This window comes from Pseudonaja textilis, chromosome 3 (assembly GCF_049901715.1).
Source record: "Pseudonaja textilis isolate UNSWEBS1 chromosome 3, rPseTex1.2, whole genome shotgun sequence".
Classification (NCBI taxonomy): Eukaryota; Metazoa; Chordata; class Lepidosauria; order Squamata; family Elapidae; genus Pseudonaja; species Pseudonaja textilis.
The window spans coordinates 161,632,445-161,658,400 of record NC_141992.1 but is presented as its reverse complement, the minus strand read 5'-3'; the positions used below and the strand labels follow the sequence as shown (position 1 = coordinate 161,658,400).

The window sequence follows — 25,956 nt, the reverse complement described above, 5'->3', positions numbered from 1 at the left end:
CTTTTAAAGCTTTATAACTCTATAATTACCTGAATCTTAATTTTGTATATTTTTCTTTACCTGAGCACGTTGAAATGTGATTTTATTAGTGCTTGATTTTTGAAGTTTCCGTTTTCCAGAATCTCCTTGATTTCCAAAGATATTGATGTACACATTCGAATTAGTTTCAGCACCTGACTGTGTCCCGGTATATACGTTGATCTCGTAGACTACCACTAAAATGAAGACAAAATGTATTGTCTATGTGCATTTTTATGTTGTTCATTGCTCAGTAGTATTCATACTAACTTGAATATTATGACTAGAGAAACTTACTCAATATTGAATATATAATTGTTTTTAAAAGAATCCTGCCTAGTTCTAAAAATTGCCAATTAATTGGTAGCTTACAATGCTAACTTCACAATAAAAAGCATCAGGTGATCAAGTGATTTGAGCAGGCAAAAACATGTATTTGTATCTCTTGAGGGGAAAAGAGGGAAAATCAACAGACTAAACTGAAACCTACTAATCACAAAACAAAAAAGTCCAGTGAGGCAGAGAGAAAGACAAGCAGTAATAAATCGGCTGGAACTGCAATCACATTAGTGTCCCTGGGTTTCATGTTGGGGACCCAGCATTTCACAAATGCTGCTGCTGCTTATGATGATTCAGAGTTAGTTCAGAAATATATGTGTATGTATGAGTGTGAATGGAAGCTTAAAATCACACATTGAGTAGGATGCTGGTTGCATTTGGCAACTTTAACAAATATATTCTGTTGCTGTAAAGGAGTCATAATTCAGAGAGCTAGATATATAATTGTAACTCTTTTAAAACATCAAAATATATTTGTTAAAGTTCCCAAATACTACAACATCCTAAACAATGTATAATTTTAGAAGGAAGTAATTCTGAAAACAGTCAGCTATTAACCAGTAAAGTTTATTTCACTGAGGCCCAGCCCTAGGATGCAGACAATCATTTATAAGCTAATTTTTGGAAACATGCAAAATTTTAAATCTTTTACTGTCTGTTCTGTATGTGCTGACAGGATTCAGTAAACAACAGCTGTCAAGTGAAGTTGATAATAAAATACATGATTTATTAACAAACAAATACTGGGTAATAGACATTGCCTTTGAAAGGTTAGGCAAAAATGAGAAGAATGAAAGCACTCTCTCTCTCTCTCTCTCTCTCCCAGGTTGATGAGTATATACATTTGGAAATGATTGTGAGAAAATTTTGATCACTGGGTTTATTTATCTGAAAATAAGTATAGTTTGAGTGTGGTGACAGGTTTATCCTGAGGTCAGCTTCTGATTATATTACATTGAGTATCCATTCAATATTAAGACTAAACGATGTCTGATTATATTGTGAATATAGGAAATGAATTCTTAACACAAAGACTAGGTATCTGGAGCTGAGATTTCTATAATGGAGATTCTGTGCTTGATCATTCTTTTTGATGCATTCTCCATTTCCCTCCTGAATAAGAAAAAATTAGATGCAAGTCCTAGGAAAGAGTTGTCCCAACATATTACTGCAGGCCCATTGTGAAATCTTCTGAGCATAGGAAACAGCATAAAATATGATAAATTTATTAAGATTATTCATGCATGAGCCCATATCACTGGAAATATATGACCATGTAAGTCCTTTCAACCTAAGCACATATTGGCAACATATCAACAAATTGATATAATCTATAGCCTGATCTGATACATAGATCTTAACTTTCTCCATTTCTGAAAACTTCAATAATGGAATAGCTAAGTTTTAACATGGCCATTCTTAAGCATATCACACTTTTATTGCATAACACATTTTAAAACAAGTGAAATAATGGTTTGTTCTGTTACTTCAAACCTGTGAAATTGCTAAACTGCAGCAGCAGAAATAACAAAAAATATGATTCTCACCAGGGAAGCAGACAACAGGGAAGTAGTAGCCCACTTCACAAAATATCAGTCAAATCATCAAAAGTCAGAATTTCAGGCCAAGATAAAAATTATCTTCTTGGGTATTTAAAGGATAAAGAAAAATAAACAATCTCTCACGTACATATAGGCCTGTTTCTATCTGTAAAAACTGTAATTTCTTCACTCTGCATATATTTTATCATAGTTTGAAAAATTATGCTTTGTTGTTGTTTTTTTCTGTAAAATATGCTTTGTGTTGTGCTCAGGGATAATTTAATGTTAGATCCATAAATAATATTTTAGGTTTAGGCAGTAGCTAGCAGTCAGTAAACATTCTTTAAATTTGACAACAAATAGATAGATTTAGTCATAGTTTCAATTGAGAAAACGTAAGAATCCTAGACCAGACCAAGTCCAAAAATGCTAGGGAATTTCTAGAAGCCTGGCACTCTGACAAATTAGCCATCAATAGACACATAGACATTAACAACATCTATAGACTATGCAAAAGAGATATTCAATCAGCCCAAAAGGGAACAAAAATACCCAAGCACTTCTCCACCAGTAATCAGCACCCAGATTTGCATAGATTGACTCCAAGGTTAACATCAGACCAACAATCAATCAATACCCTAATCAAGAAACTGCCAAAGAGCCAACAATGAACAGCCCAACCAAAGAATCTTTAAGTCCACCCACACCAACACCAACAGGGCAAGCCAACAGAATATAAACTGATAGCAAACCACACTTTTTACTAGCTTTTAGTTTGGGTAATGAAATGTCTGCAAGAAAACAAGCAAGCTCAGAAAGCACCAAGGACCCTCACTTCAATCCTGAGCTACAAATATTCTCCTTTATTGGAAAGATTTATCTCCAATTAAGGCCACACAGAATTTTAAAAATAAAGGCTGTGCTTGCATGACTCAAACCAGATGACTACTTTTCAGCCTAGTATATGAAACTCTGTGGTGGTTGTTTAACAATTCAGTATGTTTTGCATACCATGAAAATTGGGAAACTGCATAAAATGTGGCTTCGTCTATTGCAGCTGTATCACACTGCAAACTTGAAGTGATTCTATTGCCTATCAAACCTTGTTTGTTTGTGTGCATGTGTGTGAGTGTGTACTTGTGTGTTTGTATGATTTTTGATGTCTTTACTTATAAATTTGATTGATAAATAAACATTAATACCGCTTATAAAAATGAGATTTTCATATTGGATTAAAAGTAACAGATTAATTTTCATTATACATGCATGGAATGCAGTTTATATTTGATGTTCGACATGTAGAGGTCAAAGGCCAGGACACAAATTCTAAGGGTTTAACTAAATCATAAAGATTCTAAGAAAATGTTATTTATTTATTATTTATTCAGTTAGTTATATTTCCTATTTCTTAACTGCCCACCTTCCTCAGAGAAGAGCTCTGAGTACTGTACAATCTAATTAATATAACAATATATAAAATTAATATTAAAAATAAATAAATAATATATTAAAAATACATTAAAAATATAAAATATTAAAAGTAATTTAAGACAAAAAAATTAAAAAAAATAAATATAACATTATAAAATTTCAAGAAGGTAAAAAAAAATCTAAGATGGGCATTTAGCAATAGTTAATACAGACATGGGGGGGGGGGGAGGGCGGGATTCTTATAGTGTCAGCCAATCCCACAGTTGCATGGTGTGCATCTATGTGCTCCTCATGCAAGGCTGCACAGCCAGGTTTTTATTCTCTTGAGGAAATCCAGAAGCATGGAAGCAAGATGTTTCATAATGCAGGGGCAATGACAGAGAAGATTCCCTTTCTTGACTGCACCAGTTAAATTTCTTTGATTGACAGAGTCTGTATAAAACCTTTCCTGCCTGAATAAGTGAAACAAGCTGATGTAATGGGATGAAGCCTATTCCTTAGGTGGCCTTATACCATGAAAGGCTTTATAGGTGATAACGAACACCTTGAATTGGACCAGGAAGCAAATTGGCATCCAATGTAGTTCACTGAGCAAAGGTGTTATACTTGTTGCAGAATACTTTATACCACCAGATTCGAAATTCTAGACCTAGAATACAATTACACCACCTTCAGTCCGATCTAAGTATAGTATATAAAATCATACATTGCAATGTCCTACCTGTCAATGAATACTTCAGCTTCAGCCATACAATACAAGAGTACACAATAGATACAAACTCAGGGTTAACCGCACCAAACTTGATTGCAGGAAATACAACTTCAGCAACAGAGTGGTCAATGTCTGGAATACTCTACCTGACTCTGTGGTTTCTTTCCCAAACCCCAAAATCTTTAACCTTAGACTGTCTACTATTGACCTCATCCCTTTCCTAAGAGGTCTGTAAGGGGCGTGCATAAGCGCACCAACATACCTACCGTCCCTGTCCTATTGTTTATTTTATTTTTCTTATATGTACCCATTTCATGTATTCATAACTATGTTTATTCTTATACCTATTATCTTGTAAGCAATTGACAAATCAAATAAATTTAAAAAATTAAATAAATTAAAAATTAAATATGTGCCCTTCTATAGGTACACATGAACACATTCTGCCCAGATGAAGCTTCCAGATACTTTTAAAGATAGCCCCATATAAAGCACATTACAATAGTCCAATCAGGAGATGAACAGGGCATGAGTGATCAAATGGAAGACTTTGTTTTGCTGATGGGAACAACTTTATTATGTCAGAATGTCCTCCAAACTAGCTGATTATAGAATTAGCCACAGATCTCTGGGTCTCAGCTATCTTTCCCATGGCTTTCAATGTGCTAGTCATAAAATTCAAGATCATTTCCAAACTTTTATGTACCAGCAAAGGAAAACAAAGTACTATCGTTTGTATAGCAATAAAGTATGGTGATATGTAAGGTATTACAACCATCCTTCAGGGCCAGATTTTCTGCTTTTCTGCAGCAGTTTGAAGCCATTGAACCTTGAATTTGGTGGCATTACATTAGCATCAAACTGCAGCGTACAGGGAATTGTCATAGCTTCCATCAAATGAGAAACACTATAGGAAAATACAATTTACTAACTCAAACAAAAGTCTAAAGATATTTCTTTTACCATGTAGAAATTGGGTCGAACAGCTACATTCATTCACCCTTTGGAAATAGCCAGGATCAAGCTGATGTAATGGGATTTTTAAAAGAGAGCAAAAATTAAACAAGTTTAATTAATGCAATCAAGATTGTACTTCCTGAGGAGAAGGGAAATGCTTTTTAAAAAAATACATGAAATTTGAATATTTGCGATGCTAAGAGATGGGTTTTAATTAAGCTGTTATGTCACACAGGCACAGTACTGCTGTATTCCTGAGTCAAACAGTCAATGAAGAACATATAGTATTTATAGCTGGAGAAAGGCAAATTGAAAGCATGAAAGAAGTGCTGGTGAAGGTAAAGAATTTGTTCTCAGGCTCTGCTCATTAGTTTCAGAGTTGAGAAGAACTTTCACAAAAGTTCATGTGTCTAATTCCTTTTGCATTGCCTGTGTTCCTACATGGTAATTTTTTTTTAGACCTTTTACAACTTGTATCTTGCTAAACTTGCCTCCCATTCTGAAAGGTGAGAAATAGTCTGCCTGCAATACTAACTTTTCTGTTCAATTTTACTCAGTCTGGAAATACTTCTATACAGGGTTTTTTTTTCACTACAGTGGTTGCATTTTGACATTCCAAAGATGATTGTCCACAGAAACAATAATACTGGATTTGAGGGGAGGGGGGAGGAAAAAAATGAAAGAAATAGAAGTGAAAGTAGTATGACCACTAGAAGAAATAATATGAAAAGGTATTAGAAACTATTAAAGTATTAAATATTCTAATAAAATAAATGGAAAATAGGTGTAAGGAAAGTGGATATAGGAGCTGCTTGAAACAGAATGCCACAGAAGTGTGTGGAATTACCCTAATGGAAAATATCAAAATGGATGCATGCTGTTACAATAAAGTGAAAGATGAAAACAACAGAAAAAATACCTGATATCAAAATGATAAAAAGCAAAAAGCACGTAGAATGAGAAGAAAAGATAAAGTAAACAATATATCCAAAAGGATTAGATGAATGAAGAGAAATTGTCATGAATGCTGATAGGAAAAAAATGTTTTAAAATTGGGTAAATCAGTCTTACCCAATCAGGAGCTTTTAATCAAATGAATTGAATTAAATATTAAAGTGATCTATTTATTTGGGATGAAACTAAAATAAAGAAATGCAGGAGGTTTTTGAAAATGACATAAGAAAGGTGCTAACATCTGAAGAGTATAATTGAAGCAACTACAGTGAGTCAAACACAGTATATTTGTTAAATCCTTGATTAATTCAGAAATAGGCATTTCCAATACAAATTCGGGTTCTTGCAGAGATGTCACAAGAAGAAAGTAACAGCATGTTACTTATGACAGCATGATCAAAGCCACAACTCTTTTTTAAAACATAAATTTAAAGATAAAGTTAAAAGGAAGGTAGGGTTTCATTATGTGTTTACAACATCTATGTTGACCTTATACTTGTCCTAAGGACATCCTTGCTCTCTTTTGGCTTTTGCTCAAAAATGACAATGACCCTTGTCTTTCACCATTTCCCAAAAGATTAATAATACCTGATTATTCCTGAAGATATTGGGGAGTAGAGTAACAGTATATTCTATTTTATACTATTGTATTATAATATTATTATTGTTTATTGTATTACTGTGTCATTGTATCTTCGTTCATTTGTTCACTGCCTGGGAAGGAGAAAGAGAGGAGCTAGTGTCCAAGAAAAACAACATAAAGAAAGACATACAGTAAATCGTATGAAATAGTATAGCTGGAGAAATGGGAAAAGATGCAGGTTTTGTTATTTAATGGTGTCTAAGTTCATGTTTGGCAGAATCCTGACTAAAAAGGCATGAGAAGGGATGCTGAGCAGAATTTTAAAAGTCCAATATGGCTTGATGCTGAACAGGGTATGCAAACTAAATATTTATACTTAAAACATATATTGAGAAGAATATGAATCAGAGATTGAAAGTTTTCTGAACATTTGTTGATTTAGAGAACACATATGATAAAATGAATAAGTATGAATTATAAAATGTTTTGCCTTGGTATCAAGGTGAAGGTTGATTGTTGAATGCTGCCAGAGTGGTACAAAGTGGAAGTAAACCATGTGTGAGAAAGAATCAATGCAATCTTCACCGAATGATTCAGCACTGAGAAAGAAAATTAATTTATAAATAAATGTATAAAGAATGCTTCTGAAGTTAGAGAGGTTTGTTTAGGATGCTTATGTATTTTGTAGGCAGATATTATTGAATGATAATCCAAGTGATTTGCAGTGAAGGTTACATAGATTGTGTTATGTAACAAGGATTATAGAATTGAAAACTGCAACATCAAAAACAAAATTAATGTATTTGACAGGGAAAATAATATTAAATAATTGCAAGTTATACACAAATGAAAGATTGACAGACCAAATAGATGTCTTTTTAGAAGCTTTATTAATGATGAGCATATTTTTAGACATAAGGATGTTTGAAGAAAGGTAAATTAGCATGTGCTCTATTATGAGGAATGAATGTCAAAAAAGAGCAAAAACTGTGCATACAAATACACTTCTACTTACTTTCTTATATGAAAATCAGATCTGAGAATATTAAAAAAAACCATACAAATTGAATGCAATGGGAATAGGTTACTTATTAGTATGTGTGATAAAATTACTAGATGGTCAAGAATAGAATAGAGTTAGGGTTAGAGTTAGGGTTATTATTGGCCAAGTGTTATTGGACACACAAGGAATTTGTCTTGGTGTAAATGCTGTCAGTATACATAAAAGAAAAGATACATTTGTTAAGAATCAAGAATCATAACATACAACACTTAATAATAGTCATAGATGATGAAAAATATACAGTGAACACAAGCTTGATCAATCTGTATTGGAAGGATTATTTTTATTGGGGTGGAGTTTTATGACCTAGTTTTATTGTTATTGTGAACCATCTAGAGCAGGGCTGTCAAACTCCCAGCCCACAGGCCAGATGCGTCAAACACTGGCCATGCCATGCCCGGTTTAGCAAAGGGGGAAAAAGTTCTGATAAGTCACGTGATGCCACTGTGATGGCGTGAGTTTGACACCCCTGATCTAGAGTCTTTGAAGTATGGTGGAATAGAAATTCTGTATAAATAAGTGTATAAATGAAGGTTTACCAAAAGAGTGAAAATCCCATAGTATATGTGGAATTATAAACAACATTAATTGGACAATCAGTCAATAAACCAATTTTATATAGTCACAGACAGCATTGATTATAGAGATCTGGGAAAAGGGAAATTGGAGAAACGGCAAGGAATTTGGACAAAATATAGTTCAGTGGTATTTGCATAAACTACTAATATTATAAAAACAAAGAAAGAGTAAGATATAGAGAAGAATGAAAGAACTTAAATATTAGTTTAAAAGGAAGTGTTTATCATATGGAGACGGGTTGGATGTTTCATACAGCAAATGGAGAAAAATAAAATGTGGTCTTATGGTTCTATTCTGAGGGGATATAAGGTAACACTCTCTAACAAAGTGAGGTAATGAAGTGCAAAATAAAGCCTTAATTAAATTATCAATTAAGATAGGTAAACATAAAGGTAAACATAACACATACTTTCTTCTTCCTGTCCATATTTCTAACAAAAAAAAAACATTTTTAAATTTAGTGAATAAATTGGTGGCAAAAGAGTTATGTTTACTCATAATAGGGTATGGAGTGCTTGGTGCTGTTTGAGCTTGCTCTATAAGCAACCTAGAACACTAAAGAAAGAAAACAACTACCTATACAATCACTTCCAACAAAATGGGATGCCCACACAGTTTTATCAAAAAGTGCCACTCAACTCACTACAACACAACCATGCTATGAAACAGATAACACTAATACATCAAAAGCATCTCAGAAATAACCAATAGACAATCACATGGACTCATTGTTGCATGGAAACCAATTAAAGCCCTCCACATCTTAAGTAAATCAAAAGATCCTGTAGCCAGGAAGAAAAATAGGACTTATCTACAATATGTAGTGTAAGAACTGTAATAGACACTATGTAAACAGATGGGGAGAAAATTAGCAGAAAATATCCACAAAACACCAAAACATGAAGAAAATTACACAACACAACACAACACAACACAACACATGGACAGATTCAACCATAGTTTTAAGTGGGAAACCTCAACCAAGCTAAATCCAAAAATGCTAGAGAATTCCTGGAAACTCAACATTCAGACAAATTGGCCACCAATAAACAGAGATAAACTACTTTTACATAGCATTAAAAAGAGACAATAAAAAGCTAAGAAGGGAGGGGGGGAGAGACTATACCTCTTTGGCAGCTTACCCCAGATAAGCAGACAAAATCAAGCAGAAAACCATACCCTCCAAGAACTATTAAGGAACTATTAAAGACAAAACTATACCCCTACCAACAATGGCAGGGCAAGCTACTGTACATAAACAGGGAACACATTCCACACTCATTTCACTGATGATCTGCAAGCAAACAACCAAGCTCAGAGAACACCAGGGATCCACAATTCAACCCCAAGCTACATATATATTACTTTCTATTGTAATGAGATATCTTGTATCATTTGTCTCCTTTGATGCATCATACACACACACACACACACACACACAATGGCTGTTTCCAAGCTTTTATACAATTACCCTTTTACAACTAGAAATACAGACAGCCCAAAACTGTACTCTCTGAGATAGTAAAAAATAGTAGCAAAACATCCGTAGTTGGGTTGAGTGTCTATTGATAGTCAACTTATATGAGCTAAAATCAGTATGTAATTTGAAGTCATAAATGTACAAATTTGGGATGTATCTAATAGCTATGAAATGTTTCCATTTACTTTTATTTGTCAAATACATTTTAATAATGATAATGTACTAGGAATGGCAAAGATAAATATGGCATTAGAGTGCCAATATTAATAAAATTGAACAAATATTCTACTTGGAAAATATTATATCCAACAAGAAGAGTAGTTCAAACAAAAACTGTAAAAAACCCCAACTTTTACTTGACTACATCCAAAAGGCACCTGTTGACATGCAAGAAATTTTGTTTCCATTCAGATTGTCTTTTCATGTCCAAGCATTACTCAAGAAAAACAAAATGACATTTGATTGAATGCCTTCCAACTATGTGGGCAATAGCTCCCATAAACTCCGGTCAGAATCCTACCTCCATTTTTATTCCTTTTGGATCATAATATAATTTACGAATAAAATGGAATTAAATTTAAGTAATAAATGTCCAAACTGTAAACCATTAAAAAAGGAAATGGAACACAAGTCAAGTAATCAAAAAAGAAAAGACAATAAAGTATAGCATCAGGGATGGGTTTCTTCCAGTTCTGTCCATCTCTGTAGAACCGGTAGCTCTGAAGAGCGGCAGACATAGAACCAGTTCTATGTCTGCTGATGTTTTTGCCCACCCGCTCACCCGGGCTCTTACCTGACCTTTATTTCCTGCTTTTTCAACTTCAGCTGCCATGCGAGGCACAGCTGCAGTTTAAAAAGTAGGAAAAAAGTACTTTTTCAAAGGCTGCTTCTCGGCATGCAGCGCTGCTCAGCTGTCCAGGCACCAGGCTGCTGCTGATTTATAGGTGCGCGCACAGAGTACAAGGAAGCACATCGTAAATCATCGAACCTCGTAAATCACTGAACTGGTAGTTAACTCTGTTGGATCCCACCCCTGTATAGCATAGTGCAAAAAGAAACACTACAAAACTCAGCCTGACTGTCAATAATTGTAGCCTAAATTTCTGAATGATGTCACTCTGCAGCTTTAAAAGGCTTCAATGGGTACATCTCAGAAGGGGTATTCAGCAGGTTCTGACCAGTTCTGGAAAACCGGTCGGGGAAATTTTGAGTAGTTTGGAGAATCAGCAAATACCACTTCTGATGGGAGATTTTACAGTATCCTTCCCCTGCCACGCCCACTAAGCCACGTCCTGGTAGTAAAAATTTTTGAATCCCACCACTGGTACATCCTGTTCTGGATGCAAGGCACAGATTACCATCTCTTACAGTAGATGATCCTGGAACCTAGGGCTGTGCATGCTCTGAAAATTATTTGTAGGAGATACTCTGGAAAATGTGAGAGGTCAAACTCAGCAACTTAAAACAACTGTGTCTTTATCAGGACTCAGCATGTTCCAGAATGCATTCTTGGGCTCAGATTTGGAATCAGAGAGAAGGACCACTGATAAGCAGCCAGGGCCAGAGCAGCTTTAGAAATTCTGATGGACAATGAACCGGAAGCTCCACTGCTGCCAGACCGACTGTCATCCAAACAGGCAAAGGACACAGGGCAAACAGCAACAGTAGCCATAACTGCCATTGGTCTTGAGGGCACAGAATTACTATCCAAACCATCACCAGGTTTGCTTCTTAAATGGGCAGCAAGCATAGGCTCTCCTTTGATGATAGTCACTATTAGCTTCTATTTTGTGTGCCTTGAATTATGAACCTTGCAACCCTGATTTTGAACCTGGACCAGCTGATGAATCTGCCATAAACTCTGACCCCCAGGTTCCGTCTGATTACTTTCTGGTGTGCCACTTAGATTTTGAACACTGATAAGACACTGCACTTTGGGGGTAAATGTGTCTCTACATTGTGTGTGTGTGTGTGTGTGTGTGTGTGTGTGTGTGTGTGTGTGTGTATTTCCAAGCCTGATTAGTAAAACTTTGTGTATTTGTGCATGCTTGGTCTGGGAAGGACATTCCAAAGAACATCACCCAAATATTTTGCAAAGTATATATTTCCGTAGTTCCATTATTCTGTCCTGTTAGACTATATTATTCAGATTATGCATTTAACTCTGTAATTATTTCTGGTACTTCAAGTTCTCTTTTACCAAAAGTATACTATATTGATAAATATCAAGGTTTACTGTGCTAAATTGGGAATGCAGTTGCTAGCCTTTAGTACCTTCATTTCCCTTTTTAGACTATGTTTTTGGATTCTATCAATGGTTCAGTACATCAGAAAACCAACCTAGTTTTCATGACTGTGAATACTTTTAGATATAATAAGTAAAATTAAATAACAGTGGCCTGGCTGATTGCACAATTCCTCCTAATTTCCACCATTATTACTTGCTAATTCATCTGCTAAAGTCATTTACATTCTTATTTCATTCACTGTGCAAGACTGTGCAAATAATTCTTCCCTAACACATAATATTTAGATAATTGTAACTTGCCAAAGTTCACAGTCTTGTCAAATAAACTTTATTAAAACAGTTCTGAAAATGTAACAGTCTAGATTTCCTCTGTACTACACAAGGGAATGTATTAATTTATATTTTTCATGAAATGCTTAAGTGAGGATGTGGAAGTTGCTAAAACAATCCACTGATCTTGGCACATTTTAAATATATTTCTGGAGAATAAGTACTTGAGCTAGTTAGTATTTTGAAAAATACTAGCTAAGTATAATTCCCCAACATCTAAAGTTTTCCCACTCATCTCCTTACTTTCATAATACTGTGATGAATAATAAAAATATGTAATTGAAACTAATTAATATTAATACATAATATTAGTTGTGATAACATATAGCTGAATTAAAAATAATTATATATTATAGACATACATGGTAGAAGGTTTTTTTTAGGTCTCCTAATTGGTATTTCTCTCCATGTGTCTCCATCTCCTTGATCTTCAGATAACCAGCAGTTGACAGGAAAGCACATTTCTTGCTCAGATGGAAAATTCATCTTTTGAAATCTAATTTCATTCAGGTACCAACTGGGATTTGTTCCACTGTTGTCATGGCCAATTCGGATTTTATATGGTTCTCCAATATTTTTTAGGTTAATCTGGAAAATATAAATAGATAAGAAAAGTTTTCATTTTATTTCAGTTGCCCATACAGATAAATCTAAATAATTAAATGAAATGAAACTGAAATGTTAATAAACAAATCCTCCAATAACTATCATTAACATAAAATAAAGATAGCATGCTGTTTAGAAGGCCTGGGGGAGAATAAGAAGGTCATAGCCCAATGATGAAAAATGCACTAAAGTGGGTAGCTTAACTTTTCTTAGGACATTTTTTCTAGGAGATGAGAAGGACAATTACCAAAAGTTCCCTCATCCTTGGAGATACTTGCAAGAATTGAAACTGAAAAGAGATTTGGTGAAAAGCTCTATTGCTGATTTTGGAACCTTTGTAGGATACATATTGTATGTTATAACCATATAGAATAGAATAGAATAGAATAGAATAGAATAGAATAGAATAGAATAGAATAGAATAGAATAGAATAGAATACTTTATTGGCCAAGTGTGATTGGACACACAAGGAATTTGTCTTGGTGTAATATTCTCAGTATACATAAAGAAAAGATACATTCATTAAGAATCAAGAATTATAACATACAACACTTAATGATAGTCATAGAGTACAATCAACAATCAAATCATACTAAGAAACAGTCAAGTGGGAGGGGATGGTTGATAAGGAGTGGTGAGAAGATTAACAGCAATAGTAGTGTACACTTTGTAAATAGTTGAACAGTGTTGAGGGAATTATTTGTTTAGCAGAGTGATGGCTTTCGGGAAAAAACTGTTCTTGTGTCTAGTTGTTCTGGTGTCCAGTGCTCTATAGTGTCTTTTTGAGAGAAGGAGTTGAAACAGTTTATGTCTGGAATGTGATGGGTCTGTAAATATTTTCACAGCCCTCTTTTTGACTCATGCAGTATACAGGTCCTCAATTGAAGTCAGGTGGGTAGTAATTGTTTTTTATGCAGTACTAATTATCTTCTGAAGCCTGTGTCTTTCCTGTTGGGTTGCAGAACCAAACCAGACAGTTATAGAGGTGCAGATGATAGACTCAATAATTCCTCTGTAGAACTGTATCAGCAGCTCCTTGGGCAGTTTGAGCTTTCTGAGTTGGTGCAGAAAAAACATTCTTTGTTGTGCTTTTTTGATGATGTATTTGATGTTAGGTGTCCATTTTAGGTCATGTGATATAGTAGAACCTAGAAATTTGAAGGTCTCTACTGTTGATACTGTGTTGTCTAGTATTGTAAGAGGTGGCAGTATGGAGGGTTTCTCCTAAAGTCTACTACCACCTCTATGCATTTATTTTAAATATTACAGACTCAACCCACATGATTAGAAGATTCCATCTAATTCTACTAAGATTTTACATTCAAAACTGAGCCAACTGAGTACAGTTCAAATGGCCTTAGTTATACTTTTATCCTAAGTACCATTGCTATCCTGTTTAGGGATTATTTTGCTTAAGTATAAATGTAATAGATTTATTCAGAGTACTAACATGAGATTTAGTGACAGATTATCAAAGGCTTCTTGTCTTTACTGCATTAATCCTAAAACAATACATTTAACAAATATATTATTATGGAAGGTCAAAGTAACATTTGACACAGTTAAATGAAATGAAGAGCCAGTATAGTATAGTGGTTAAAACATCAAGCTAGAAACTGGAGGACCATGAGTTGTGGTCCCATAACCAGCTGGGTGACCTTGGGTCAGTCACTTTCTCTCAGCTCTAGGAAGCAGGCAATAGCAAAACACTGTTGAACACTTTGCCAAGAAACTGCAGGGACTTGTCTAGCAAGGTACAAGAATCAGATACAATGGAATGGACAAAAAAAAAATGACATAGAAAACATTGGAGTGGGGAACCTATAAAAGTGGAAGGTTAATGTTGAATTCAATTACAATACATTATGCCAAAGACAGGATATCAGATAAGTAACCACGCAAAACAATTCTTGTAAACGTGCACTGAAGCTGAAGAGCATTATACACTTCTTTACTTCCTTCTGCTGAACTAATTAAAGATGCAATGCAAAATATTATTTGATTTTGTTTCCTTGATTAAGTCCTAGCTTCATTAGTTTCCAGGCAGTGACCAGGCAGAGCTCAGGGGAGGGATCATCAGTTATGAGTCCCTTTGTGCCCACAAGAGATCTAACTCTAGTCCACCTTGAATTCCTGTGACTCTTATCTACCAACAATCTGCTTGGACCATTTGTAGTTCAGATTCTTGTAGAGATATTAAACTTGCAATGAATCTTTATACCCATTTGAACTGCCCAGATCTCCTGATTCTCCTGGTACTTGACAGTTTTGCTAACTTACTAACTGCAGCTGTGCATGATGTGCAAATGAATGCACAGCCTCCTTGTAGTTTCCTACCTTACACCTAGTCTGGTTGTTGTATTCCTCCCAAGCTCACAGGAACTAAAAATGCTTGCTTATAAAAAGAAGAGAGGCCTAGAATTAATTAGACAAACTATGATTATTTTGCTTGTTGAAAATGCTAACTTTAGTTTCAACAACACACTAATGTTAAAATAATTAAACACAGGTGAATATAATCATCATATTACATATACTTGGATGCCTCTGTTAGTCATATTGTATTTTGAATATTTGTCACATCCAACTGAAGAATGACATAAATCAAGCCAGCCAACATTCAGTTCTTTACTTGCTTACATCCAATAGACAGAGTCTTGCCAAACTAAACCCTTACTATTCATATCCAGTGGTGGGATTCAGCCAGTTCGCATCACTTCGGGAGAACCGGTTGTTAACTTTCTGGGCAGTTTGGTGAACTGGTTGTTGGAAGAAATCATTAGGGCAGAGAACCGGTTGTTCAATTATTTGAATCCCACCACTGCTCACACCCTAATGGGATATTCTAGTCAGTGGCCATCCTAATTCTCTTCCTCTTCTCCCATTCAGCTTTGGACTATGTTGCTTCTTATCTGCCCCCCCCCCGCAATTGGCATTTCCCACCTTCTTTTTGGAAAACTGCCACATCAGTGTAATGTATCATACTAGTCTCTTTTATTTCTGTTATTGCTCCCCAGCATTTGAGGAATGACAGTTCACTGATTGACCCCTCCACATACCAAGAACATCCAGGGCCTGCAAAGGTGACCAAAGTGAGTGTAGAACCATATAGATGCAGCATCATTTCCCCATAGCCTTCCTTCTGGTTCCCTGGCCAAATCGCAACTAAGATCACCCAAAATCATTTGTCTTTGGCCTTTCGCTTCAAAGAGGGGCTACTATCTTTGGGAGCTGAGAGGCAATCCATTCTTCCCAGTATGAAGCAGGAACCTATCAAAAAGAGGATTGCAGGATTTGGGTTTGGCTAGGCTAGAGAAGAGAAGGACTGGGTGGGACATGATACCAGTACTCCAGTGTTTGAGAGGTTGCCACAAAGAGAAGGGGGGCAACTTATCTTCCAAAGCATTAGAGGGCAGGACAAGAAACAATGAATGGAAATATGGAATTAAGGAGAAGCTTCCTAACAGTGAGGACAATTAACCAGTGGAACAGCTTGCCTTCAGAGGTTGTGGGTGCTTCATCACCGAAGATGCTTAAGAAAAGACTGACAGCCACCTGTCTGAAATGATATAGGGTCTCCTACCTGAGCAGGGGGGTTCGACTAGAAGACTTCCAAAGTCCCTTCCAGTTCTATTCTGATTGATTGGGTTTTTGCAGGAAAACTTTAAATTTACAGTTAGCACTGAATTCTGTTGATTGAGTTGAGAAATGGGCCTTACTGAAGGTAAAGTCTCAATGAGAAGCTTTTGCAGGATAACATTTTAATAGACCACAACCCTGAAACCAAGAAAATAGGCTCAAACAATATCTGCTGCAAGAACAATCTTAATGTGACTACCTGATAACACACAGCTGATAGCTCACCTTTGATAGCTTTGTTTTTCCCTCCTGGAACTGAACCTGATCTCTTTTTCCCTTCAATAATTCCTACCAGCCCAATTTCCACAGTTAGCAACATTCTCCACTCCCAGAATCCTGCCAACTCCCAACTATCCATCTCATAATCTCTTTCCTTCCTTGAAAAGATTGAAAATTACCACTTGAGTGACACACTGCAAATTTTCCTTGTTACTGTACCCATATTTCATATCATCTTTGAGAATTCCTGGTCTTGCATCATAAAAAAAACCAGGCATCCTTCAGCAGCAATTTCACATTTAAGGATTTGTGTATAAAGAAGCACTGTTCTTTACACCAAGGCTGTTCACTCTGCTCCTTGAGAGTACGTAGGAGTGTTTGTATTACATTTTCATCCACTAGTACAGACTATCTGCCCATATTTTTAAAAAAATGCATGAAACTCACAAATTCATCTGTATGTACATAAGCATCTATCTGTACTGAACAGTCTGTTCTGAATCTTTAGCTTGTTCAATTTTCCAAATTATTGGAAAACAACCAAAGGATATGGCAGGTATCATTTTTGTGCCGATTGACAAAGCTTTATCTTCAATTCACCTAGTGTTCCAGTTATCAAACTACCTTTAAGCACAGATTGCCAATTGTGCTGAGATGTGCCAACTTATGTGATGTGTTTTGAAGGGGCGGACAGCTGAAATCTATAGAATGACTGCTTATTCAAGACATTCTGCCAGTCCTTACTAACCTTAAGAATATTACTGCCAGTACAATGCAATAAGAAATTTTCTTTCTGCCTTTTATTTTATTTCACTATTGCAAGGAATAAAGATGTTTACACATCCATCACTGTCAACATTTCTTATATTTGTACCTTATATAAATATATTTCTAACAGGTCTGCAACATGGGGAAAGTAGGGCGTAGAATTATTTTTCATTCATAGCCACTTTGCATTTTTATCAAGAACATCCAGAATATGTTAGCAAAACAATAGCACCTAAAAGCTATTAATATATTTTGTGCATTTATGTTGAAAATAGAAGCAACGTATAGGGAGATCTTTGTATAGATCCAGAGAACCAAGGCAATGGCTCATTTATGGCCTGTATTATTTAACAACGAATTCTTACAGTTTTTTATAATAACTAATACAAATCCAAAGTTTTTAGTTTTGAAATTTGAAATTGATTTGGGTAATTCCTTTTGGTAATATGTTTACTTCCATTGACTACTTAGGGGCTAAGGTTTGTTATCACAGTGAAAACTTATAGCTTTTTGCATGCAAATGGTCTCAAGTTCAATATTCAGCATCCAAAAATATCACTTGAAAGAACTTCTGGACAGCTTCAGACAATTAAGCATCCTCTAGATTCTGCTGAAGTTGAGCTTTTAAATGGAAACAGACAACTGGGAATATTATTACTTATTTGGAGCTAGGCAGACATACTACAACTGTTCAAATTCTGGACCTCCACAAGTCTCTGTTCCCAATCAAATTTTCCAAACTTCAAAATTTTGAAGGGTGGAACCACAGCAGCGATTAAAAAAAAAAGTTATCTAGGCAAAGGATCATACCGTAATATGGACAGTAGGAGGAAGGGGGAAACCAGTAACTGATAGGTCTTCCCTCAAATCAAAGTGAGCCTTGTGATCACTGCTCTAATCACTGATGCTGGAGGATACTGACATCTTGGTATTACATTTTTTTTACCATTAGTTTCACCTTGATCACAGTTTGTCATCCTGGTAATAGGTTTTGGTGTAGAATTCATTTGCTAGTATGGATTACTGAGTATTTTATAAATTAATATAAATTTGTATTTTGTATTACCAACTTAGTTCATGGCAAAGTGCTCCCCAAAAAATCCATATACTAGTAAATTAATCTAGCATATTTTTCAGTCAGTTTGTGATGTGTTCCAAGAAATGCATTCACTTTCTTATTTTTATGGCTTTCCTGTCCATTCTATAAAATAATCTCAACATATACATGAAATCTGAAAGGAATGTTTACAGAAAATTTCATCACATATATTTTTCAAGGAAAGAAAAAAGAGCTTAGATTGAAAATCCTTGCATCATTCTCTACAAAATATGATGCACTTCGCTGCAATCTAATAAGATAGTTTACTTATAAATTTCATGTATTCTTTCAAAAGAAAAAACATAACAGATTAGGTTTACTCATGATAGGCTATTAGAAACTATGGGAGATATATCAGGTGACTTACAAAAAGACCTAATCGGGCCCTCAAGATTAGACAACCCTGTACAGCTGTACAACTAAGCTATGTAAGACCACAGGATGTAAATGCTCTAAGTATAAGACAGCTTAAAGATTTATGAAAAGATGACAGAACTGAATCTCCTATACCAAAAGGATGTATACTGAAGGTACATTTCATGTCACATATTTTATTTTGGGAGGAACTAAATCTATACAATTAATCAAAACAACAGACAAATACTGAGAATGGGAGGTATTGTCTCCTTCTTGAAATAAATCCCATTACTTTGTGCTTGTCACTTAGTCCCAGAGACATTGATTTCTCAGATATCCATGGAACTCATTTCACAGTTCAAATTCAAGGTCTTCTTCTAATCAATATCTGCACCTGGATTAGGGGAAGGTGACAGTTTTAATTTTTAAAAACAGAATATAATCATTACTGAAAGGGGGTAAATGTAATGTTGGTAGTTGCAATGGCTATTACAATGCATACTAGTTTAATTTTGTTAACTGTCAATATTTTACATATCTTATATTTTACATTATGTGCACCAGCTCCACATATTGGTGCCTTTTAGCTTTATTGGTTAACAATTCCCATTATCCCATCCCACCATCTTAAGGGCATAAAGGCAGCTACATACTTTATTCTATGTTATCTATGAAACTGGTGTGCTTTATTCGTTTTTAGTGGATTTCCCTGTGGATATGATCTGATGTAATCTTCCACTGCTAACAGTTCAGCCCGGTTCAGCCCAACCGGTAGCAAAAGTTTTCCCGATAGGAAAAAAAAGCTCTGACAATCAGCTGAGAAGAGAAAGAAGAGAAAAGCACATGATCGGCCCTCCCACCCATCCTGCACTTTTCTGTTCTTTATCCTCTCAGATGATTGGCACAGCAGAACTTCAGCTGGTGTTGAAAGCTGTGCATGCACAAAGTGTGTGATTACTGAACCGGTAGGGAAACCGGTAGAAACCCACCACTGCTTCAAATGTCTTGAATGTTAATAGGAAGCAAAAGTGTTTTTGGTTTATTTTTTGATAAAATGAAAACTCGTGCATTTCATAATAAAATAAGATCAACGTTTTCTTCAAGTTGAGTTGAATATCTGATAACTTCCTGGTTACCTAGCCAATCTTGGTTGAAAAACTATTAATGAGCTTGGATGGTGGACCACTAGGAAATCATAGGGTTTTATTCTAAATGGAAAGTTGAGTAAGTATTCCAAAGAAAATGCCAAGAAAATGAATAGTCAGTTGCAAAATGAAACATATTGATATACTTGGAAATGTCTGTGCTGGGCTGGTAATGGAAATGGGTTATATTTTGGACAGCTACTAGTGAATCTAAAAATTGTGACCCAGAAGCTTGCTAAAAGTTCAAGAAGTGGTCTGGGAGATATGGCTTAGTAGCATTAGCAATTCCAGGCTAAAACACTCACTGAATTTGTAAGTTTCTGAGCAGATTAATACTTTAAAGGAGATCTAAGTTTGTTCAAGATACAGAGACCTTCATATAAAGTTTTCTTCTGAATATGAGCAGTGGTAGTATGCTTCCAGTTTGGTCCGGTTCAGCTGAAGACGTTTAAAAAGCCTCCCACGATCATCTGAGAAGAGGAAAAAATGCCTCGACAATCAGCTGAGAGGATCAAGAAGAGAAAAGCATAGGATCGGCTGTCCCAGCCACCCCTGCGCTTTTCTCTTCTTTAATCCTCTCAGTTGATTGGAGCTGCAAGCCTCAGCTGCTGTGAGGAAAGCTGCACGTGCGATCATCGAAACCAGTAGTGGAACACGTAGGATCCCACTGCTGAATATGAACTTCAAACATTGAAATATTGAATGGTTTTTAAAGAAACATACATCGTCTACATCTCACATGGAATCTTGGCTGTGATTTTCTGGCTGGACATTTTCTAGAATAAGCAATAAAAGTGTTGTCCCAAAATTAGGGGTTAATTATCAGTTATTATGGTCCAAGCTATGAGTGGAAAAAAAGTTATTGTGCTTTCTTTGGCTTTAAAGACTAACAACTAACAACACCAGCCCTCAGCTTGTTAATCCAGACAATCCCCACTTAACAAGTGACCTGTCTAGCTGTCTTTCAAAATTATAATGCTGCTGAAAAAGTAACTTTACAACTTCTGACTTCTGACTGTTTCAGCATCTCCTCTCTGATGTGATTTTCATGCTTTACTGCCAGCCTCCAATAAGTAGTCAATGGACAAGGCTGCAGCATAATTGTAAATCATAGCCACATGATTTGTATTTAAACAACTGCAGGTGATTTGCTTAATGGCCACAGTGGAAGTGAGCCTGCAAGTGTGTGTTCACATGTCATTTCACTGAATGACCATGTTGCTTAGTGCAGAGTTATCAGTCCCACTTCTAGCCATTAAATGAATACTACCTGTGTTTGTGTGCTCCTGTCCTTCTAACTATTTTTAAAGAACATATTAGTGAGGTCTTTTTCTAAGTAACAAGGTGGCAGTCTAAACGAGCCTTAGCTGTTTAAAAATAACTTTCTCCCTTCACATAATACCAGCCTTATTGATCTATGAGCCTCTCTGATGATATGGTCAGAGACTGGATTTTCCCCCCTCCAGTGGTGGGATTCAAAAAATTTTACTACTGGTTCTGTGGGTGTGGCTAGGTAGGCGTGGCAGGGGTAGGATACTATATAATCTCCAGTCAGAGGTGGTATTTGCCGGTTCTCCGAACTACTCAAAATTTCCGCTAGTGGTTCTCCAGAACTGGTCAGAACCTGCTGAATACCACCTCTGCCCCACTCCTATTTGTCACCTGAAGCTGCTGCTTTTGGGTGGCTAAGTACTACCTTAGTGGTGGTTTATGGTGCTTTTGGCTTGGATTGCAGGAGAGTCTGGATACCCGGCTTCTTCAAAGATATTTGCTAACACTATCTAGACATTTGGAAAACAACATTGTCATGAAAACATTACTTGGATAATGGATGGATGGTAGCTGTTTTAGAAGAACATTAAACTTGTTTTTAAATATATATTTAACAAACAGTTCAAATAATGCTAGACAGGTCAGAAAAGGAGACTGGTGCCCTTGCTGATTGAAATCAGGGAGGATTGCCAACTTCTACTAGCTCTTTTTTATTTCAACCTGTCCCAAATCAGTGTGTTCTAATTTTTTTTGAAGTTGCTGCTAAGAAAGAGATTTACAGAACTATACTTTCTCACTGGTTTCATTACTTTGGGAGGAGAAGCAGGATCAATTTTTATTTATTTATTAACATGATAAAGCCCCACCATGGATATTACTTGTCATCTGAACAACTTTTTCCAATGAGGTTTAGTGGTGTTTCAGATGCTGTCAAAGCCCTTATTCAGAAAAAGCCCAAGTAACAGGCCTCTAGCATGAAAAAGTACCATCATGCACAAGCCTTCCCCATCATATATCCCTACCACACACATTATAATCCTTTCTGCAACAGTAAGTGACTGTGGATAGGAGGGGTAACAATCTGGATTTCTCCCAACCATTGCCTTTGAATAGTCTTGCAATGATCTCAGCATTGAGGCAGAATAAAATTTATTGGAGTAGTGCAATTTATATTAGCATATTTTACTGTCAACTGAAGGAGTTTAATGTGGTCATAATAAAGAGTCCTAAGAATTACCTGGCAGGCTGAACTGTTAAACCCTGAAATCAATGGTTTGAAGCAGGTTACGTTGTGTGCAACTCAATCTCTGTTTTATAGCATGTAAATAAACAGCAGTATATGCATCAGAAAGGAAAAGAAATATTGATATATAATAGTAGCTTGGTGTCTTCCCAGACTCCAACCATCTTCTTAGTGACTAATTTTAGTATGATTGGTGCCATAAATATGCAATCACTCAGTTCTTCCAGGAATGTTACATGTTATTTCAATGAACCACTGAGACAATGAAATATGAATTGAAATCATTACAATAGAAGCATTATAAATGTCTGTCACTTATTCACCTTAGAATAAACCTGTTTTAAATAACTCAGCTACTCTTCATTGTTTATATGAAGTCATATTGTACCTGGAATGTATCTGTACTGTTGGGATTAAACAGCTGGTGTTTTCCAGATCCCAGTATAAGAGGACCTGAAGCCTTGTTATCTCCGTAAACATAAAGGGACACAGTTGCTGTTGTGCCAGCTGTTTCAAAACCTCCAGTGACTATAGTGATTTTCCAATCTTCTCCTGCAGGTAAACAAAATTAAAATGAGTTCCACTGACAGAGCAGTTTTATCTCAGTAACTACCCGGTGCCTGGAGAGCTTTATTGCAAACAATGCATCACTAAGCCTAGGAAATGGAAACAATCGAATGCTTAAAAGGAAAAGCAGGTGCTCAGGGATGGGGTGGCTGGATGGTAAAATATTGTGAACTAAGGTTATGCTTCAATAATGTTTTAAGAGCAAATAGAAAGGTCTTCAATGCAATATCAGAATGCTTTCTAGTGTAGATTTACCTGGAAGTAATTTATACCACATAGTAGAAAGAGATTTTATTTTTGAAGAACGTGCACAGAATGGTGTGATCAAATCCAGGACATATGGGGGGGGGTATCCATTTTAAAGTGTCATGTAATTAAAAATTTTAATAGCTTATCTCACATTCTTTTGTATTTTCAATATATGGATAAAAGTATATTACTTAATGGTTTAAACTGTAAGCCACTTTGAAGCCTATTATGGGACAGAACATGACTTACTAATAAATATACATATGCTAGGGTTGATAGTATAATATCCTAATCATTTTCTTCTATTGATAGCTTTAATAGGGGGTAGGAGAGGTAATTCCCTCTATCATTTATGAAACCTACTACTATAATAACAGCAATAGCACTTAGATTTACAGAGTCAGCATATTGCCCTCAACAATTTGGGTCCTCATTTTACCCGCTTCAGAAGGATGGAAGGCTGTGTCAACCTTCAGCTGGTGAGATTTTAACTGCCAAATTGCAGGCAGCCAGCAGGAGAAGTAGCCTGCACTCTAATCACTGCGCCACGTAGCAAACTAATCCTAGAAATTAGAAGTGTATTTCCTTTTATAGCACAAGGAACATCCTCAGCAGAATCCCACCACTGTGTGCTAGAGAAGTAGTTGACTTTAGCGAGAATTGACTGAGACCAAATTTCTAAGTAACCCTCCGTGTTCTCACATATGTTCTTTCATTTACAATTTGCGCTCCAAAAATAAGAACCATGATTAAAACTATTTTCAAATGTGTGTCAGTGTTTATAGTCTGAATGCCATCATGAATATATTTTTCTATACATTTCAAAAAAAAGATCTAAATGTTTCTATACATTTAGAAAATGCTAATCATCAAGTGTAATGTTTAGCAATGTATTAGCCAGAATCTACTTGCATCAGATACTTGACTGGAATACACATTTTCAAAATATTCTTTTGATAGTTAAACAATAAGTATTATTCTGTTTAGGAACCAAGACTAATATTTTATTGGTCATAGTTAAAGGATCTAAATTAACCGGATCATAAATTTTCCTCCCTCTTGTATGCAAAATCTTTATACCATCTGATTCTTTTAACTATGGTTAATTTACTTTGTTCACCATTTGTGGATGGGTGCCTAAATTGCTATAAAACTAGTTTTCCTCTTTATATTTAGCTAATGATAAAATGCCAAACAAAGAGAAATCGCATCAGGAAGAGAGATCAAAGTCACATTGACAGAATAAAGAAAAAGTGTCTTCAATATAGACTGCCTTTGTGAATAGTTAACAGGTTTGGGTATATGATAATGAAAGAGAACTAATTCAAAATAAAGTCAGGAGTTTCTTTCTTAACAAGGATTGTAGAGAAAGAGATACTATAATATGAGTGCCTTTATTGCTCTCCATAATGTTCCTCCCTCCAGAAAATGTGTCTGTTAAAAGGAGGCAAAGATGTTCACAGAACCTATACTCCCACACATTTCAGTTTAGCTCTAAACTTGATTAAAAGAAAAAGCAACAGAACAGTTTACCATTTTCTTCCTCTTGCATTTTCAACTGATGATTTATTTGCATTTCTGCCAAAAATAAAACAGCAGTACAGTTAATAATAGAGTTGTCAGGTTACAATAAAATGTGGAAGGAGAGAAGAGGTGCTAAGTTGATATTAACTCTTCTGCTTCTGCAGAAGAAAAAATATCTTTCACAAACCAGCTTGCTACACTTGAAAAATCTAAAAGCAGCCATCTTTCTATTGTTCTTTGAATAATTTGCAGGATTGGTCTTCATGTATATATTAATGTCCTTTCCTTCAATCCATGAAATGGATGAAAGGAATACCAACATATAGTATGTGGAGCCCCACTGCCATTTTCACACAGTTAGACAACACAATAATACTAATTTTATTTGCATCCGAGACAAACAAAGAAAATAAATATTTTATTCATGGAATAGGACAGCTTAAGGAATTAGTGGGCTTCCCTGGTATCACCTGTTGGTTAGAAAAACAAACACCAATTGCTCTCTCAAAAGAAGAAGCTGGTTTTGACAGATGAGTAGACTACCTGTCAGAACCTGGTCCTGAGCCAAATGATGCATGGGAGAAGAAGGATGTGCTCAACTGTTTCATTGAGTAGAAATCTCATACTATTCCATGCAGCTGCTGCTGTATCAGACAGATGCCACTCCCCATTGATATCCATGTGGGGATAGGGATGATTTTGCTTGCTAAAGCATGAAGTGCTATTCTGCTTTACAAGGCAGCAACATCTGCTGTGGATCAAGCACAGGGCAGCCTGGGGCTTGGCAGATTGGCAAGAGAAGCAAGATAAGGGGTGTGTGTGTGTGTGTGTGTGTGTGTGTGTGTGTATTTGGTTACATAGCTGCAAGCCTCAAATTTCATAGATCCGTCTGGTAAGAGAAACAAGGGAATCAGCTCCACGAGATTGTAGAACTGGTGGCTCGACTGGTGGCTCACTGCCCCAGCTCTTCCGTCTCTCTTCCCCTCTGAGCCTTAGCTACCAACTGTTAAGTTTATCAACAGTGTGATAAAG

General features: G+C 35.8%; 1 protein-coding gene across 2 annotated transcripts in view; it reads right to left on the bottom strand.

Moving 5' to 3' along the window:
• RP1 (RP1 axonemal microtubule associated) overlaps window positions 1–25,956 on the bottom strand; it is a 198,798-nt gene that overhangs the window by 82,665 nt on the left and 90,177 nt on the right. For both annotated transcript variants that reach the window (XM_087931244.1, XM_087931243.1), the window contains exons 24-27: window positions 24,934–24,978; window positions 22,973–23,136; window positions 12,598–12,823; window positions 61–215 (exon numbers count right to left, since the gene is read on the bottom strand). In XM_087931244.1, the coding sequence (XP_087787370.1) occupies window positions 61–215; window positions 12,598–12,823; window positions 22,973–23,136; window positions 24,934–24,978 (590 nt within the window). The remainder of the gene's footprint in view (window positions 1–60; window positions 216–12,597; window positions 12,824–22,972; window positions 23,137–24,933; window positions 24,979–25,956) is intronic.